At 42.5% G+C, this 20,369-nt stretch overlaps 1 protein-coding gene across 2 annotated transcripts in view; it reads left to right on the top strand.

Moving 5' to 3' along the window:
• The window catches only part of LOC134356075 (RNA-binding Raly-like protein), a 1,565,186-nt gene that overhangs the window by 841,683 nt on the left and 703,134 nt on the right, over window positions 1–20,369 (top strand). For both annotated transcript variants that reach the window (XM_063066635.1, XM_063066636.1), the window contains exon 4: window positions 11,614–11,733. In XM_063066635.1, the coding sequence (XP_062922705.1) occupies window positions 11,614–11,733 (120 nt within the window). The remainder of the gene's footprint in view (window positions 1–11,613; window positions 11,734–20,369) is intronic.

Raw genomic sequence — 20,369 nt, 5'->3', positions numbered from 1 at the left:
GGCATGATGTTCAACACAGTCATGATGGGCAGAGTAGCTTGTTCCTGTGCTGTACTCTTCCAGCTTCCAGGGATGCTCATCCTTCCAGCTGTTGGATCCTGATGCTTTTACGATCCAAAGGTTCTTCTGAAGTCAAGAATGAGGCATAAAACTTGTTTATATTTAATGTCAGAAGAATAAAAAATGAACAAGAAAGAGGAGTCAAAAGAACAAAAAAAAGGAAAAAGCAATCATGGACACCTCATACGCAGACTAAAGATAACACAATTCCAGTGATAACAGTTCATTGATGAAAGTCAGATTCAAATAGTGTGATGCCTGCTACTGAAAACTAAGATGTTTCAAGAAAAATAGAGGAACAACAATGCTGTATTTACTGGAAAATCCACTGAATAATTACGTGTAGATTTGGTAATTATTTTCTAGTGTTCTATAGATTCAGGATCAGTTCCTGAGGACTGGAGGGTAGCAAATGTTATCCCACTTTTTAAGAAAGGAGGGAGAGAGAAAACAGGGAATTGTAGACCAGTTAGCCAACATCAGTGGCGGGGAAGATGCTGGCATCAATTATAAAGGATGAAATTACGACACATCTGGATAGTAGTAACAGGATTGGTCCGAGCCAGCATGAATTTACGAAGGGGAAATCATGCTTGACTAATCTTCTGGAAATTTTTGAGGATGTAACTATGAAAATGGACAAGGGAGAGCCAGTGGATGTAGTGTACCTGGACTTTCAGAAAGCCTTTGATAAAGTCCCACATAGGAGATTAGTGGGCAAAATTAGAGCACATGGTATTGGGAGAGTACTGACATGGATAGAAAATTGGTTGGCTGACAGGAAACAAAGAGCAGGGATTAACGGGTCCCTTTCAGAATAGCGAGTAGTAACTAGTGGGGTACCGCAAGGTTCAGTGCTGGGACCGCAGCTGTTTACAATATATATTAATGATTTAGATGAAGGGATTAAAAGTAACATTAGCAAATTTGCAGATGACACAAAGCTGGGTGACAGTGTGAAATGTGCGGAGGATGTTGAGATAATGCAGGATGATTTGGACAGGTTAGATGAGTGGGCAGATGCATGGCAGATGCAGTTTGATGTGGATAAATGTGAGATTATGGACTTTGGTGGCAAGAACAGGAAGGCAGGTTACTATCTGAATGGTGTCAAGTTAGGAAAAGGAGAAGTACAATGAGATCTAGGTATCCTTGTTCATCAGTCACTGAAAGTAAGCATACAGGTACAGCAGGCAGTGAAGAAAGCTAATGGCATGTTGGCCTTCATAACAAGGGGAGTTGAGTATAAGAGCAAAGAGGTCCTTCTACAGTTGTACAGGGCCCTGGTGAGACCACACCTGGAGTATTGTGTACAGTTTTGGTCTTCAAATTTGAGGAAGGACATTCTTGCTACTGAGGGAGTGCAGCGGAGGTTCACGAGGTTAATTCCCAGGATGGCAGGACTGTCACATGTTGAAAGATTGGAGCGACTAGGCTCGTATACACTGGAATTTGGAAGGATGAGAGGGGATCTGATTGAAACATATAAGATTATTAAGGGATTGGACACGCTAGAGGCAGGAAACGTTCCCGATGTTGGGGGAGTCCAGAACCAGAGGCCACAATTTGAGAATAAGGGGTAGGCCATTTAGAATGGAGTTGAGGAAAAACTTTTTTACCCAGAGAGTTGTGGATCTGTGGAATACTCTGCCTCAGAAGGCAGTGGAGGACAATTCTCTGGATGCTTTCAGGAAAGAGTTAGATAGAGCTCTTAATGATAGCAGAGTCAAGGGATATGGGGAGAAGGCAGGAACTGGATACTGATTGTGGATGATCAGCCATGATCACAGTGAATGGCGGTGCTGGCTCGAAGGGCCAAATGGCCTACTCCTGCACCTATTGTCTATTGTCTATTGTGATTATATACGGAAAATACAAGCAAGCATAGGAGAGTCAAACGACATGAGAAATAACAATCCTACACCCCAATCCAACAGTCTTGCATCACTGATGTTTTATCACTGCCATTCACCGAATGTGCAGCAGCAGCTCCACCCGAAAATGACACTGTTTCTGCATCTCTAAAAGATTTGTCAATGAGCCGGCAGCCCAGGCGGTGCTTCAGATTGTTCCAACTTCCCAATACTAAGAGCTTGCTGTATTCATATGATTTCTTATTGAGTTTTTTTTTGTCATAGCTATGTATGCACAGGTGCAGTGAAAAACTTACAGCAACATCGCTGGTATGCACCATCAGATACACAACAATGACAAGAAAAATATAAATTGAACATAAATTATGCAAAATCTTACCAGAAAGGACAAAATTAGAATTAAAAAAAAGCTGCATCTTAGTGCAACTTGGTCATGGTGATGCTATACTGAGGTAGTGATTAGGGTTGTGCAGGTTGGTTCAAGATCCGAATGGTTGAAGGGAAGTAGCTGCCCCTGAACCTGGCAGTGTGGGATTTCAGGTTTCTGTACCTCCTGCTAGATGGTAGCCGTGAGAAGATGACATGGTCTGACTGGTGGGGGTCTTTGATGATAGATGTTACCTACTCAAGGCAGAACCTCTTGCAGGTATTACAAGAGGCAGTGGTAGAGGCAGGTTCAATTTTGTCATTTAAGAAAAAATTGGATAGGTATATGGACAGGAAAGGAATGGAGGGTTATGGGCTGAGTGCAGGTAGATGGGACTAGGTGAGTGTAAGCGTTCGGCACGGACTAGAAGGGCTGAGATGGTCTGTTTCCGTGCTGTAATTGTTATATGGTTGTATTATATGGTTATTATTACCTTTGGTGCTGAGGGATATGCCCATGATGTATTAGGTTGAGTCTAATACTTTCTGCATTTTCCTACATTACTGTATCAATAAAACTCAATAAAATAAAACTCATCTTTACGCATGTAATAAAGGCAAAGTCAACTAATCATTGGTGAATTAACTTTCAAAAGAAGGAATAAAATTTCATGTATACTTTCTGCATTATCTGCTTCATTGAAATAACTTGATGCAAAATCAGCTGCATCCATATAAAATAAAAATCAAAACTGTGGATGCTAAGAAATCTGAAATAAAATCAGAAAAGACTGGAAACACTCAGTGTGTCAAACTAGAAGCACAGAAAGAGTTAGTTTTTCAGGTCGAAGATCAGGGTGCTGCAAAATTTCCTCGTTCCACTTTATTAACCTCCCACCCTTAACTAACCTTTGCAAATAAACCTCACCCCCTGCCAAAACCTAACAGTCTGATACAGAGAAAAATCCTTATTTTTCTGAAGCATCAACATCTGGTTATATGCTAATTCCACCACTATTACAGGACTTGAAAATTTCATTAGTGATGCGTTAATTTGTCTTGTCTCACCATTTCAAAGATATTCCCTTGGTTCTATCCATCACTCCCTTGCCTTCTCTACAACTTGTTTTCTCTCTCAGATTCAGAATAATACAGCATAGAAACAGACCCTTCAGCCCAACTCATCCATGCCAACCAAGGTACCCATCTAAGCAAGTCCCATTGCCTGTATGTGCCCCATGTCTCTCTAAACTTTTCCTATTCATGTACTCAACCAAATATTTCTTTTTCAGTCCTTATGAAGTTCAGCCTGAAACGTTGACTCATTACTCCTTTCCATAGGTGAGTTCCTGCAGCATTTTGTGTGTGTTATTCTGGATTTCCACATCTGCAGAATCTCTTGTGCTGTGCTGTCTTTTCCAGTGTTGTTATTGTACCTGTCTCAGCCACTTCCTCTGGAAGTTCATTCCATGTAGACCATGAAAATGTTGCCCCTGAGATCCCTTTTAAATCTTCCACCTTTCATCTTAATCCAATGCCCTTTCCTTTCCCTAGGAAGATGACTGAGGGTGTTCACCCTGTCTCTTCCCCCACATGGTTTTATTGACCCCCTATCGTGTCACCTCTACTATTTCTGACATTTGAAGGACATTCTTCCTTGTTCTAACAAAAGGCCTCAGACCCCTAACCTTCCACAGATGACCTGCTGAGTATTTCCGGCATTTTATGTTTTTATTTCTGATATAGGGTTGGAAATTAGTTGCACAGTGCTTTCACTGTGCAGTTGAACCGTTCACCGCCTGTTCAGTCTTTGTGTGGCAATTTATAATGCAAGCTGTCAAATCTCTGAGAAACTGCCATGAATTTAAAAGACTTTTCTGCCTCAGTACAAATGCACTAGTAATATTTAATATATTAGCATGTTGGTGTTTACAAAATGCTGCGCAAGAGCAGTTTAAAAAGAGTGCATGCAGATATCTGGAGCTCTTTGTCTAATGTATTAGTTCTATTCATCTGTCAAGGAGACAATGTGCTTCAATCAAAGAGGTTGTGAAGTTTGGTGGAAGGCTAGGTAAGAGGTGAAGGTAGGGCAGAAGACTATGCAATGAATGGGCAGTATGGTAGTAAAGCAATTTGCGCAGTTGCTTTGCACTGCCAGTGATCACCAATCAGGGCTTGATTCCTGCCGCTCTCTAACGAGTTTGTGTGTTCTCAATGTGAGCATGTGGGTTTCCTCCGGGTTCTCTGATTTCCTCCCACACTCTAAAGCCATAAGGTTAGGGTTAGTGAGTTGTGGGCATATTACACTGGTGCTGTAAGGGTGGCAACACTCACAGGCACAATCCTTGCTGATTTGATTTGATGCAAATAATGCGTTTCACTGTATGTTTTGATATACATGTGGCAAAACAACATTCCTCCAGACCAGGGGGCACTCACACACAACAAATGAAGTAATATTACTACAAATAAATTAGCAATTAATCAAGTACAATTACGTCACAAGTCAAAAGGTAAACAGAATACAATACTGGGCTTCATGTATGATGAGACCTGAGTAGTGGCAAGGAGTTCAGTTGTTTCACGACCCGGGAGAGGAAGCTGCTCCCACTCTAACAGTTCTTTTATACCTCTTGCCTAATAGTAGGGGTCAAAGAGATTGTTGGACGGATGGGGAGGATCGTTGCCAATAGTAAGAGCCTGCATACACAGTGCTGCTGATATATATCTGAGATGAATGGAAGAGGGAACCCAGTCGTCCTCTTAGCAGTCCTTGCAATCCTTTGTAGGGTCTTGCAGTCAGATCCCTTTCAATTCCCATATCAGGCAGTGATGAAGCTGGTCAGGACACTCTCGACTGATGTGTATGACCAATATGCTTTTCACTGTACCTCAGTACATGTGACAATAGGCTGATTCCAGTTGCAGATAAAGAATACTTGCTTTCATTGCAATACAAGAGCAGGAGGTCATTGTCCATCTTTGTAAAACATTGCTCAGGTCACGGTGACTGAATTACTGTGTACAGTTCTGCTCTCCACATGATAGGAAGAATATGATTGCACTGGGAAGGGTGCAGATGGGATTCACCAGGATGTTCTTGGGGTCACAAAACATTTAGGAATATTTAGGAATTTAGGAATTCAAGCAGCACTCGACTCACCACGCTGTGGAAGGCGATGAATCAAGTGCTAATAATCTGGATTAGTTTAGATTAGTGCAGATGTGTTATTGATTGTCAGCAGTAAAGTGCCTGTCAGTGTGCTGTATGACTCGATTCTTATCCAGCAGTAACAGCGGTTACTGTCAGCTTTACATCTTTAGAACAGTTGTGCACAGCGATTGTAAATAGTTAATAAAGAAAATGGGGATCACAAACACAAAGTGTAGCTTTAGGGTGCCAAGGTGAGGTCATCCAACAAGTTAACCAGAGGCTCCGACTAACAGTACAGAGACACGAATTCAGAGCCGTCTATTGACTCTATAGAATTTATATTCATTTAATAACGACAGTAATTAGTCTTCATAATGATGATCTAAAGATCTAGATGATTGTAGAAGCCCATCTGTTTATGCAGTTCCCTTTGAGGGGAGATTAAATTTTGTCTCCCTAACGGATCTGTATATTAACAGATAAATGCTCAAGGTGGCCAGTTAATGCTGATCTTGCCAACAATGCCCCAATCCTGGAAAAGGTTTAAAAATAAGAGGTAAAACAAACAGAGAATTTGGATGAGGTGTTTAGATGCAAAATGGACATGAAAAGGTGCACGAATTCAGATTTATAGATCACTTGTTCATCGAACATACAGTGAAATGTGCTGTTTGCATTAGCAAGCAACATACCCAAGGATGTGCTGCGGACAGCCTATAAGAGTCGGAACACATTCTGGCACCAACATATCATTCCCACAATGCATGGCAGAACACAACAGAACAGTACATACCAAGTGTCAAAGCAACAACAGCAAATCACACATATACAGCCCTTTATTCCCAGGACAGGTTTCCTTTGGCCTCCAGTGAACACTTGGATTCACAGCCATTGGGCTTTTGGCTTCTCCAGCAGACTCTCAGAGATTTGCAGACCCAGGACTCCAGCCATCGAGTGAGACTTCTGGACTTCCGATTGACCTTCATATCTTTCATTTTGGCCCAAAACTCGCCAATGATGATGAATGAGGAACCAAAGGCAAGACCTCAAACGCTGAACTCAGTGATGAAGGGACCCAATCACAAGATCTCGAACTCTGGTCTCACTAATCTGTGTACCAAGGGTTACTAGCATTTGTGTCTCCCGGCCCTACGGAAGCATGGTCTGACATCCGACCGTGTCTTTGTCGCTGTCATTCAGAGAGGACTCCCACTAAGACGACTGTTCTCTAACTTCCCACATCACTATCCCTAAACCCTAACCTGCTCCTTTACTCTCCTCTCTGTCCCAAATACATCGCTATGAAACTGCAAAAAAATTAAAAAGAAACTGCTAAATCTAAGCTGTAACATCAACGGAGACCACAGCTTGGCAACATCTTGACCAAAAAACATTAGATTGGATAGAGGATTTCTAAACAGAGGCACAGCATTACTCCCAGGAGATACTCACCACAAGAACAGCAAACACAAAGATAAGCCGTGCTGTGCTGACCCTATAGCCAATATAGTTTCATTTCCGAGCCCAGATACTTCAATCCAGTGGACAGACAGATACTCAGTGCTCTAATCCCTTGGGATTGTTGAAATGTGGTAAAGTCCTCCTAGTCTGCAGTTATGGAAGCAACTCAAGTCTATGGAAAGTGGCGCTTACAGCTCAGTCCATCTCAGGCAAAGCCCTCCCCACCATTGAGTACATCTACAAGGAGCGATGCCCCAAGAAAGCAGCATCTATCATCAAGAATCTCCACAATCCAGGCCATGCTCTCTTCTCTTTACTGCAATCAGGCCTTGGGTCCCTCATCACCACTTTCAGGAGCAGTTGCTACCTTTCAAGCATCAAGCTCCTGAATAAGCATGGAGAACTTCAATCGCCTCAACTCTGAACTGATTCCACAACCTATGGGCTCACTTTGAAGGACTCACATCTCATGTTCTCAGTATTATTTATTTATTTTATTTGCACAATTTGTCTTCTTTTGCACAAAATTTTTCTGGAGCATTCTTTCAGTTCCCAAGCAATGCCATACATTGATGTGTCTTTCCCACATCCTGGAAGTGACAGAAATGATACCTCATTTGTTACTTTGGTTTGGTCACAGTCAAGTATGTCACTAGATCAGTAATGTATTCAACAATGTTCATCCAGTGTTGGGGAAGAACTGAGCACACTTGATAGAGTATTGACCAACCAGGAAAATGAATAAAGGAAATGGACCCAATCACAAGATCTCGAACTCTGGTCTCACTAACCTGTGTACCAAGGGTTACTAGCATTCGTGTCTCCCGGCCCTACGGAAGCATGGTCTGACATCCGACCATGTCTTTGTCGCTGTCATTCAGAGAGGACTCCCACTAAGACGACTGTTCTCTAACTTCCCACATCACTATCCCTAAATCCTAACCTGCTCCTTTACCAGGCCAGGACATACACAGTGAACAGCGGGGCCCTGGGAAGTGTGGTTGAACAGGAAGACCTAGAGATTTAAATATGTAGCTCCTTGAAAGTGGGACATGCCCAGCAGGTCAGTCTGGACAGACGGAGAGATTAATTTCATGTCGAACATTACCTGGTTGGGTCCAGCAGATAAATAGATCTCTCTCTCTCTCTCTCTCTCTCTCTCTCCCCCCCCCTCCACTTCCCTCTCCCCCTCTCCATCTCTCTCTTACTCCCTGCATCCTACGTGCACACACACACATCTACGAATATGGGAGATTTAGGACCAGATATAAAGCATCCTTCCATATTGCAGTATTTGTTGTGTGCTGTTGATATAGAGCAGACCTTAATTTAATACAATCACACCCACTGAATCTACAGCCCATCCATTGTAATGACATACAGATATCAGTCTCAACAACCTATGTCACGTAAGAACAACAAAAGCCTGCAATGGAAATATCTCTCCACTCAGGTATCAACTGTGATAATTAACAGAAGGTAGAGGGAGGTGTAGTGGATGTTTAATATATTGTTGGCCAAACCTTTCCTCATGAGAAAGTGTAAGTGCTTAGTAAAATGTCATTGGCTGCAGTGGCAAACGTTATAGAGCACTAACATGTGCTGTTGTACCCTGACAAAGGAACAGAAAGTGAGATGGGTTTTGGATGAGCCCCAAAGGGAAAATGAGCCAGACTGCAATGAAGTTGATAAATTGCTGACTGTAAATGGATTTAGTGTGTTGGAGTGGTTACAGCATCCAGCTCTGTGTGGGCCTGACAGCGTTGTATTCAATTAAACTCTGCTCTATATCAGCAGCACACAACAAATACTGCAAGACGGAAGGATGCTTTATATCTGGTCCTAAATCTCCCATTTTGATTTATTTGTTTTTTTCCCAAATGTATCCTCAATATTATTCCTTGGATTTGAGAGAACATAAGTGTAGATCTGTGTATACATGTCTGTTCCTGTATGTGTATGTGTCTGCATGTGTGTATTTGTGTGTTTTCATAGGGGTGTATGTATGTGTGTATGTGTGTGTGTGTGTGTGTGTGTGTGTGTGTGTGTGTGTGTCTGTGTCTGTCTTTGGAAATGTGTGTGGGTGTGTGTGTGTGTGTGTGCGCGCGTGCGTGCGCATGCGCGCACGCGCACGCTTTTTGTAAGGTGCATGTATGTGTGTGTGTGTTTGTGTTCATAGGTGTGTGCGTGTCTGGTTTTGTAGGGGTGTGTGTGTGTGTGTCTGTCTGTCTGTTTTTGTAGGGGTGTGTGTGTGTGTCTGTCTGTCCGTACCTGTTTTTGTGTGTTTTTTGAAGGTGTGTGTGTTTTTGTACGTGTGGTGTGTTTTTGTAGATGTGTGTGTGTTTTTGAACATTTGTGTGGTGTGTTTTTCTAGCTGTGTGTGTGTTTTGTACGTGTGTGTGTTTTTGTAGGTGTGTCTTTGTGTTTTTGTGTGTGTGTGTGTGTGTGTGTGTGTTTGTAGGTGTGTGTGGTTTTGTACATGTGTGTGTTTTGTAGGTGTGTGTGTTTTTGTAGGTGTGAGTGTGTCTGTATGTGTGTGTGTTTGTACATATGTGTGTTTTGTAGGTGTGAGTGTGTCTGTATGTGTGTGTGTTTGTACATGTGTGTGTTTTGTAGGTGTGAGTGTGCTGTGCATGTATGTTTTGTAGGTGTGAGTGTGGTGTCTGTCTATGTTTTTGTATGTGTGTGTGTGTTTGTTGTCTGTAGGGGTGTGTGTGTGTGTGTGTATGTTTTTGTACGTGTGTGTGTGCGTGCTTGTCTGCAGGTGTGAGTGTGTATGTGTTTTTGTAGGTGTGAGTGTGGCATCTATGTGTGTGTGTGCTTGTAGTTGTGTATTTGTGTTTTTGTACGTGTGTGTGTGTGAGTGTGTGTGTGTGTGTGTTTGTGTGTGTGTGTGTGTGTATGTGTGTGTGTGTGTGTTTTGTAGGTGTGAGTATCTGTCATCTCTATCTGTCCTTGGTCATCTTCTCTATGGTGCCCAGCTGTGGTTCAGGGTCCTCATTTATGCCTCCAAAATATGGTTCCAAGTTGTCTTTGGTCTCCCACGTTTCCTCCACCCCTGAAGTGTCCAATGAAGAGCTGTCGATGATGGAGTTCACCTCTCTTCTTATCTCTGTCCACTGTGTCACTGGGAACTTGACACTGATTCTCACAGATCCCTGTTTCAAACACTCACCACTCTTGGTACAAAAAATTGCCCCACACATCTCCTTTAAACTTTCCTCCTCTCAGCACAAAGCTATCCCCTCTAGTATTTGACACTTCTACACTGGAAGAAAATATTCTGACTCTTTATTCACTTTCTGCCTCTCATATTTTTACACACTTTTGTCAGGTCTCCCCTCAGCCTTCAGAGCTCCAGAGGAAACAGCCCATCCCGTCAAATCCAGGCAGCAAGCTGGTCAACTTCTGCATCCTTTCCAAAACCTCCAATCCTTCGTGAAGTAGGGCTACCAGAAATACTCCCAAGTGCAGTCGAAGCAAGGCTTCGTATTGCTGCAATATGATCAAAACATTGTTAGGTGGAAAACTATGCAGAAAATAGAGAAATTGGTCTGGGTACTGGGTACTTTTGGCACAGAGGTACATCTCAATGTAGTTAACAACAAACTAAATTCCCCTGAAGTTTATAACTGCTTTTCTGAGAGATCATAGACAATTTATGGAAGTAGGAAGTTCAAATTAAATTTATTATCAACACACAGTATGTTTATACTTTAAGATTAATTTTCTTGCAGGCATTTACAGGAAAATAAAGAAATATAATGGAGTTCATGAAAAACTATAAATAACAAAGACTGACAAACATCCAATATGCAAAAGAGGAAAAATTATGCCAACCATAATAAATAAAAAAATAAAAAAATAAAACTGAGAATATGAGATGGTAGAGTCCTCGAAAGTGAGTCTGTAGTTTGGAATTAGTTCAGTGTTGAAGTGAGTGAAGTTATCAACACTGGTTCAGGAATTTGATGGCTGCAGGGTAATAACTCTTCCTGAACCCGATGGTGAGTCTGCCAACAGGTGGATGAACTTGGCCATCAGGTGGATCAGTCACAAGGGAACACAAAGCTCCTGCTGATTCTTATATTGTCGTGTGATCTGTTTGATTAACTGTGGTTGAGGGACATTATGAGAACTACCAGTGAGAACCCTTTCCTGACCTTTGAATGGCTAGGTAAAGGATTCTGATAAATGTAGACAGAGCTTCAGATTAGTAGCTCTCTGACACGGCCGCACTTTCTTGACACATGACATGCCAGCTTAGCTAATGTGTGCTTTCATAAGGAGACTAATCAACCCTGCCCCCCCCCCACCTTGAGAGCAAGGAGGCTGTGCACTGAACTGCAGTGATATTATCATGCTGTTCAAGAAACTGCCTTACAGGCGTGCATTCATCCTCTTCCTTTCCTTGGCTTGAGTGAACAACATTGGAAATGTTGAAAGAGGACATCTCACATTTACTATAGTAGGACGGAGCGTGCCTGCCCTCTTGCTATCCTTTTAGTGAGGGAATTGGACTGTTATACACTGCGATTTAAAGGCAGCCTTTTAAATCCCCTTCGCAACGGTGGAAGAGAATGCAACTGTAGAGTAGGGCTTCCTTCAACGACACTTACACACAGATTATTGTGTCGTTTCACGTTCTGCTTATTTTGTTAGATTTATGTTGTTTTCTCCATTTTTGTTTCCCTGCAGACTGCTTCCCACCACGCATCCGCCTCCAGCCAGGGGGCAGAGATGCTCTGGACTGGCGGCACCTCTATCGTCTTCAGTGCCACTCTGCAATCAGCTGGCGGGACCTGCGACTTGAGCAGGGTGAGTCCAACTTCTTCCATTATTATCTTCTTTCCCCTGTCCCTGTTCCTCGGGGTCTCCTCCCTCAAGGTGGATGTTGCCCTCCTTGATGATGTGGTCACCCGCCCCTTTTTTATTAGCCCAGTTTAGAGGAGACGAGAATCACCCAAGTTAGATTGACCGCATCAAACTCGCCAACTGCTCTATGATGGACTCTTAACATTCCACTTCTTTGGGGAGAAGGCAGGAGAATGGTGGTGGAAAAAAAATCAGATATGATTGAATAGAGGAGAAGATTTGATAGGCCGAATGGCCTAATTCTGTTCTTATATCTTACGGGTTTCCCCTGAATCTGGGAGTTCATTCAATGGAAGAGGAAAAGAGGACCCCTGACTATTTTTTTCTTCCTAGCAATGTAACATTGAGAATAATTGTCACATGCAACCTTATCCTCTCATAGAATATATAACAGAGTGTGTTAGCAGGCTGTGGCCTTTAAAATCAGTTTGGAATGCGATTACAGAACTTGATGCAGTTACTTTTGGAATCTTTTGGAAAATTGTGCCTTCTACATGATAATATAATTCAGAAAAATGATCTTTGACATTGAGAATTTACAGAATCTAGCCAGAGAGTGAGATGGATCCATTTAATAACGGAGGGTGCTAACTTATATCATCTCAACCTTTCTGGCAATGAGGCCAGTGCTATTTTTTGTGCATCTTTCCATGCTCAGACTACAGAGGTTTTGACAAGAGCTGATGTGCGGCTGGTCAGTACACAGCTCTCCGTGTACACATTCCCACGGTACTAACTAATCAAACACGTTGGCCTCAGTCTATATGATTATCAGCACATTACACTACATTTTTCAACATAATTAATTCATAATATTCAGAAGCTATTTTTATCTTTATTTATTTTTGTAAAAAGCAGCAACTTGATTATTTGTATCATTCCCTGTCTCACACTTCAGTCTTTTTCCTCTCCTTTTTCCCTTCCCTCTCTTCTCTCTCCACTTCCACCCTCTGTCTAATTAACCCCTCCTCTCTTTCCTTCCCCTCATTCCTTCCCCTCACTTCTCTCTTCTCCTCCCGCCACAAGAATACAGGACCACAGAAGCAGGAGTAGGCCACTTGGCCCCTCAGGGCTGCCCTGCCATTCAGTCTGACCATGGCTGACCTGTGCTGGTCTCAGCTCTTTTCCTGTGCCACTTTCATCTACCTCCACTACCCTGGGGGCAGAGAATTCCAGGGATTCACTTCCCTCTGAGAGTAAAAATTACAATGCAGCTCAGTTTCTAATGTCTGTGATGGCTGTGTACCCTTGTCTGTGCCTCTGTCACTAGTGTAAACATCTCAACATCTAGTCACCTCTCACTGTTCTAAACTCCAAGGAAACAGGCCCAAACTGCCAAGCCTTGCTCTCTCATCCCAGAAATGAATCTGGTGAATATCCTTTGGGCAACCCCCAGTGTTAACAATACTTTTTTAATTAATTGGACCAGAACTGCAGGCTGTCCCCATTGTGGTCCCAACAACTGCAACAAATCCTCTCTATTCTCAACCTCCTCCCCAATGAAGCCCAATGTGTGATTTGCCTTTTTAATCACTTATGGACCTTCTGGTGATGTTTTATGATACTTACTATGCCTGAACATGTAAATACCTCTGAACTTTACTCACTTCCTGTCTCCCTGTCCATTTGGATGTTAATCTGCAGTTTGATTCCTCTTCCATAAGTGCATCCCCACAGTAAGCTCCATTTGCAAGCCTTTTGCCCATAACTCATCTACAGTACATTCCACTGCCAAACCACAATGTCCTCATCACGGCATACCTTTCCAGCAATTTTCGTACATCAGCAAACTTGGAATCATTATGTGCCTAGGGCTTTTGCACATTACTTTAGTGACTAGAGGAGGAAATGGAATGTAAGGTTAGATACAAGGGATTATACAGTTTAAGAAAATCTGGAGTAACACACGCAAACTGCTGGAGGAATTCAGCAGGTCAGGCAGCATCTATAGAGAGGAGTAAACAGCTGACATTTTGGGCCGAGATCCTTCATCAGGAGTCCAAAAGGTATGAGCTCTGATGAAAGATTTTCGCTAGAAATATGCCTGTTTATTCCCTTCCACAGATGCTGCCTGACCTGCTGAGATTCTCCAGCACTTCATGTGTGTTACTCCGGATTTCCAACATATGAGGAATCCCTTGTATCTAACCTTACATTGCATTTCCTCCTCTCGTCATTTAAGTACAAGTACCATGTAAAAGTCTTAGGCAAACAAGCACACACACACACACACACACACACACACACACACACACACAAACACACACACACACACACACACACACACACACACGCACACGCAACGAACGCACACACACATATTTTTACACAGACTTTTACACAGCACTGTAGTAATTCTATGTATTGCTCTGTACTACTGCCAAAAAAAATTTAATTTCATGATATGTGAGTGATGATATGGGTCTCTACTGTGAACTGAGAACAGGAAGCATCAGAGAGCCATTCTGTAATGATCAATGTACCAATTGTTTGGAATCAAATGACCTTTCTTGGTGTCTCAGGGCTGGGTGTGTCTGCACCCACACCACCCGCTCCCCAGGTCGTAGGCACTGCTTCTCTGACACCCCCCCACTCCAAATGTGCTTTGCCCTCACCAGATTTACAAATGAAGTATTGTACAAAAGCCTTAAGCACTCTAGCTGGTATATGTGCCTAAGACTTTTGCACAGTACTGTAAGTAGTTAAGAATTGAGGGCCAAGAACTGGTAGTTCACTAGTTACATCCTCTCCTGTTCTCCCTTCATATACACCCTTCCTCTCTCTTCCAGTTCTCTCCTTCTCACCCTGCCTTGCTGCTATTGCCCTTCCCCTGGGTGGTGTTTGTTCAGACAACTGATCCATAGCACTTTGCACGTGTATTCACCAAATGGAAAGGGGGATTCCATAAGAAAGAGGCACAATCTGTGGTTTACAGAGGAGTGTAATGATAATATTAAATTGTAGAGGTGGACAAAGAAAGTGCTGAAAGTCAGTGGTAAGTCGCTGCTCCCCTGCTGCCAATGGGAGAGAACATACCGCAACAATTCATGAAATGGGATGCTTGCTGCAAACAGAGACAGGTTGAATATGGAGCACAATGTGACCAGGACAAAACACTGAAGTTTACAGGGATGCTCTGGGCCTCTACTTTGCGTTATATGTGCTATCTTTGTTCTTACTATTTACAAACAGCATGGGTAAAGATTAGCACATTTTATTTGGAATAATGGCTCCAGCTCCACCTGAGTGCATGTGACCAGCTGACCAATGTCATTGCTGGTTCCTAGTGAACCACCTGCATTGCACACTGGGAACTGAAGTTCTTTATTATGTACACACATAATAACATATCTTCCCCCTTTAAAGAAAAAACAAACATAATACTATGTCCTCATAAACCTGCGAGAAACAATAATGCTTTCCAATGAAGATATTTACATTAACCAATTATAGTGAGAAAATACAGTCCCTTATTCACTCATCAACTCTCAGTCAGTCTCTGAGGTGGCTTGAAGCTCCTCTTTGGTCTGCTATTTGTTTCCACTGACATATTGCTTTCACCTGCTGTGTTAATATTAGTGTCTTTTTGAGACTCTGAGAAGTTTATTTTTAACATCTGCTGCCCCCTTTAGTGTACTGACAGGTGACGTGTCACAGGTATGGGTTGGAACTTGTGGTCATTGATCTACAAGGCTCCTTCTCAGAGGTGTTCCTTGCTCTGACTGGATCTGGTAAGAATGTGAAGCATCTTCCTCTTTCACATAACCTTGCATGTGCTGGAATTGTGATCTCGAATACACACTTGATCTCCAGGCTTCAGGACTGGTAGGCTTTTCACAATCTCGTTGTGATACTGTTTCAGTTTGTCTTTCCCTTTTTCTTTAGCCAATTTGACTTTGTGTGTGCCTATAGGTGTCAACAGGTTTTTGTGTACTGGAAGGTTAGTGACTCATCGGCTTTGGCTCATTAGCATTTGGGCTGATGAAATGCCATTCTGCAGTGGCACACTTCTGTAAGTCATCAGACCTAAGTGGAAATCCTCTCTTCCATCTTGCTCTTCTTTCATGAGGCCCTTCACTACCTTGACCCAACTGTCTGTTAGACCACACACATCAAAGTTGCTGGTGAACACAGCAGGCCAGGCAGCATCTCTAAGAAGAGGTACAGTCGACGTTTCGTGCTGAGACGCTTTGTCAGGACTTCGTCTCTGTTAGACCAGTAGATATTGGGTGATAGGGGCTTGAAATTATATGTCAAAACCCCCACTCATTGGCAAAGGACTTGAATTCACTGCTTGAAAATTGTGGAACATTGTCTGATACCACTTTACATGGAACTCCATGCCTTGCAAGCACAGGAAAGTGATGACTGCTTTGCTGGATGTTGATTGCAGTGTTGCAACCCCTGGATAATTGGAAAATTAGTCTGAAACAACAATATGACTCTTCCTACTACATTCAAACAAATCCGCTCCATCTTTGAAGTACAGGTTATCTGGTAGAGGGTGTGGTGTAACCAGTTCTGCTTGCTGCTTTGGTATGTAAGTAAGGCATATCCCACACGAAGCAGCGGTCTGGCTGATGTCTTCCTTCATTCTTGACCAGTACATCACTTCACAAGCTCTTTGTTTACATTTTTCTCACCAAGGTGCCCTTCATGTATCTTCTGGAGCATTTCCTAGCACAGTGACACTGGAATCATAAATCTGTTCCCTTTGAAGACTGTATCTTCCACTATTGACAGTTCAACTCTGCATGCCCAATAATCCTGAATATATATTGGTCTGTTATTCTTAGTAGCTGGCCATGCTTTCTGCATTGTCTCTTTGAGTACATTCATAGTCATAGTCATAGTCATAGTCATACTTTATTGATCCCGGGGGAAATTGGTTTTTGTTACAGTTGCACTATAAATAATAAATAGTAATAAAACCATAAATAGTTAAATAGTAGTATGTAAATTATGCCAGGAAAAAAGTCCAGGACCAGCCTATTGGCTCATGGTGTCTGACCCTCCAAGGGAGGAGTTGTAAAGTTTGATGGCCACAGACAGGAATGACTTCCTATGACGCTCGATGTTGCATCTCAGTGGAATGAGTCTCTGGCTGAATGTACTCCTGTGCCCACCCAGTACATTATGTAGTGGGTGTGAGACATTGTCCAAGATGGCATGCAACTTAGACAGCATCCTCTTTTCAGACACCACCGTCAGAGAGTCATTGTTTCATCTGTCTGTGCTGCCATCATAATCTTCTCTGTTCTAGCAGGAGATATTGGAAATGCATGTCACCATAGGCCTGTATATCAGCATTAGTCTCTCAGTCACTCATTTCTTTCTTGTTGACTGCTCAAGACAATGCACCAGTAGCAAACAGATATTTTCCTGCTGTGTAAATCATCTTCACATTGTATTTCTGCACCCTTATCAACACGTGCTGTATCCTCATGGGACAGTCATTCAGTGGTTTGGACATAATGGAGACCAATAGTTTACAGGCTGTCTCCACTTCAAAATCTTGTCCATAGATATATTGATGGAACTTTTCACGTGCACATGTGCTGGCGAGAAGCTCTTTCTCTTTCTGTGCATAGTTGGCTTCTGCGCTTGTTAAAGCCCTTGATGCCTAGGCCACAGGTTGCCATGTGTCATCATGCTGCTGCACGGCCATGCAGGAGACATCAGCTGAGATCCTAGTACATCCTTCCAGATCATAAAACTTACTCACGGGCTCTTCAGTTAGGATTCTTTTCAGCCTTTGAAAACATTCTTGTTGTTTGTGAGACCAAATCCACTAATTTCGCTGCTCAAGGAGTGACCTAAGTGGTGCTAACACAGCAGACATTTGAAGGATAAACTTAGTCAGGTAAGTCACTATCCCCAGGAAACAGTTCACCTCTTTGTTCTGGGGACTCTCCATATTCTCAATGGCTCATGTCTTTCTTGGGTCAGGCTTCACTCCCTCTTCAGATATGACATCTCCTATGAAAGTCAGTGTCTTAACACCAAACTCACATTTCTCCATATTTAACTTCAACGTAACAGTCCGTATCATGTCTAGCACCTGCCTCAGTCAAGCTTCCAAACAATGATGTCATCCATCATGGTCTTGACACCAGGTATGCCCTCAAAGATCACGTGGATAGTTTTTTGGTAGACTTCTGAAACAGACAGGATCCTTTCAGACAGTAACCGAAAAAAAAATATCTTCCCTCTGGTGTGTTAAAAGTCCATAGTCTCAAACTTGTCTAATCAAGCTTCATCTGCCAAACCGCAGGCAAGTTTGCTAAATTATTTGGCACCTGGAAACCGGAGCATGATCTCCTCCAGTGTTAGCAATTTAAAATGCTCTCTCTTAATGGCTTTACTTGATCTCTTGGGTCTAGACATAATCGTAATGCTCCATTTTTCTTTTGTGTAATCACCAGTGATCTCACCCAGTTGGTTGGTGTTGTTCTGACATTTGGAACTGTTTTCGGTCCATCTTCCTGTTTATTTTGCCTATTCAACTTTGGAGAGGATCGTGGAGATGTTTTTGATTTCCAGTCTTTATCTGGAAGCTGGTGAGAGACTGATTTTGAACCAAACTGCATGAAGTGGAAGCAAAACCGGTGGCTTCCTCATCATGATCACTCTGCTCAGCACTGGCATCCTGACTGTCATGCTGGGGTAACTGGTACAGATGTCTATGGAAGATGGAGAACTTGCGCTTCTCTTGCATAGCCGCTCTGCAGCTCTCATGGATGATGTTACAAGTTTCTCGAGTTACATCAGGTAAGCATCCAAGCCCCTCAAACACATCTGTGTATGCTTCCATGGTCCTTTTGGTCCCTTTCCACCAGGTTGACCCTTTCACATGCGGTCAGACCTAATATTGGCTGTACGCACTTTCCAACAATCAGTAGCTGCCCCTTGTGCTTGAAGATCACTATACACCCCCCTTTTACAGGAATGTCCTCTCCAGTGCAGCCTGTCACTTTTAACTTAACTCGGTAAACCTTGCTCTTTACTTTGAGAGTCTTGTAATCATCCATGGATAACAGATTCACCTGTCCAACTTGAATGGAATTATTGTCTCATTCACAGTCACTGGAAAAATCCATTCTGTTTTACCAGCACCAACAGTCTGTGGAGAATCTACAAAGACTTCCTCCATTTCCTCAGCAAGAGTGTGCACCTTTCTCTTGATAGCCCCAGCTTTGCAAAATGGTTCTTCCCACAATAACTGCAAGACTTTCCATAAGCAACACATATCTTTAGAATGTACCTATCTCCACATTTGCTGTTTGAGTCTTCCTCTTTGTGTTGCTGTTACTTTGGGAAATGCCTTGTGCTCTCCCCCTCTAATTTCACAGCATACATTGTTGTTTCTGCCCTGTACAGCACCTCGGCTTGAACTTGTGTGGTCTCCGCTGCGGCCCTACACATATCTACAGTCTCTTCCAGCATTAACTCTTTTTCACAGAGCAATCTTTCTCTGAGCCCATTATTTGAAGCCTGTTAAACTACTTTGTCTCTAACGAGTGAATCTATTGAATCCCCAAGCTCACAGGACTTACTCACTGTGTGTAGTTTGGGTAAGTACACTGGACAACAAAGATTTTGCTTCCTGAATACCTTTAGGTGTGTCTTATGAATTTTTGGCTAGTGATCATGAAAATCACCATGAAATTTCCCTATCATGTACCATTTTTTAAATAAACTTATGTTTATCATTTCAATTCATAATTCAAGTCAATTAAAATGTTGCCTACAATGTAAGCTAGAAAGTTTCCTATCTTGTCCAGGCATGCTTGGTCATGCTTAGGCAGCATGGCTGCTGCATGGCAGGACAGGTTTTAGCAATAATTATTGGGTTCAGGACTGTAAGGATGGAATTTGCTATCACCAGGCACAAAAATTTCTATGAAGGATTTTGATATTTGAGACAGATGCTTCCCAGAATAACTGATCCCAAGATGAGGGAAAGCATTTTTGTTGGTCCACAAATCAAACAGGTCATCAATGACAGGCAATTTGAAGAATTTCTAGTGGGACTGGAGAAAATCACATGGAAGGCACTCAAGGAAGTTTTTGAAATTTTTCTCGGCATCTACAGAGCACCAAACTACATGCAGCTGGTTGAAAGCATGCTTCAAGCATATAAAACCATGAAATGCAACATTAGATTAGATTCAACATTATTGTCATTGTGCCAAGTACAGATACAAAGCCAATGAAATGCAATTAGCATCTGACCAGAAGAGTAAAAGAATAGTATTATTTACAAAATAACTGTGAATAAAAAGTAAGTGCTACAGCACACAAATGTAAAAATATTGAGACAGTACAATATGGATGCAATACTGCTTAGCGCTGTAATGTGAGGTTCAGCAGTGTCACAGCCTCAGAGAAGAAGCTCCTCCTGAGCCTGCTGGTGTGGGAGTGGAGGCTCCTGTAGCGCCTACCGGATGGGAGGAGAGTAAAAAGTCCATGGTTAGGGTGAGATGCATCTTTGATAATGCTTTTTGCCATGCCCAGGCAGCATTTATGGTAGATGTTCTCAATGGTGGGCAATTGGGTGCCGATAATCCGCTAGGTTT

The sequence above is a fragment of the Mobula hypostoma genome, chromosome 14 (assembly GCF_963921235.1).
Source record: "Mobula hypostoma chromosome 14, sMobHyp1.1, whole genome shotgun sequence".
Taxonomy (NCBI): Eukaryota; Metazoa; Chordata; class Chondrichthyes; order Myliobatiformes; family Myliobatidae; genus Mobula; species Mobula hypostoma.
This window is presented reverse-complemented; position numbering and strand designations above follow the sequence as displayed.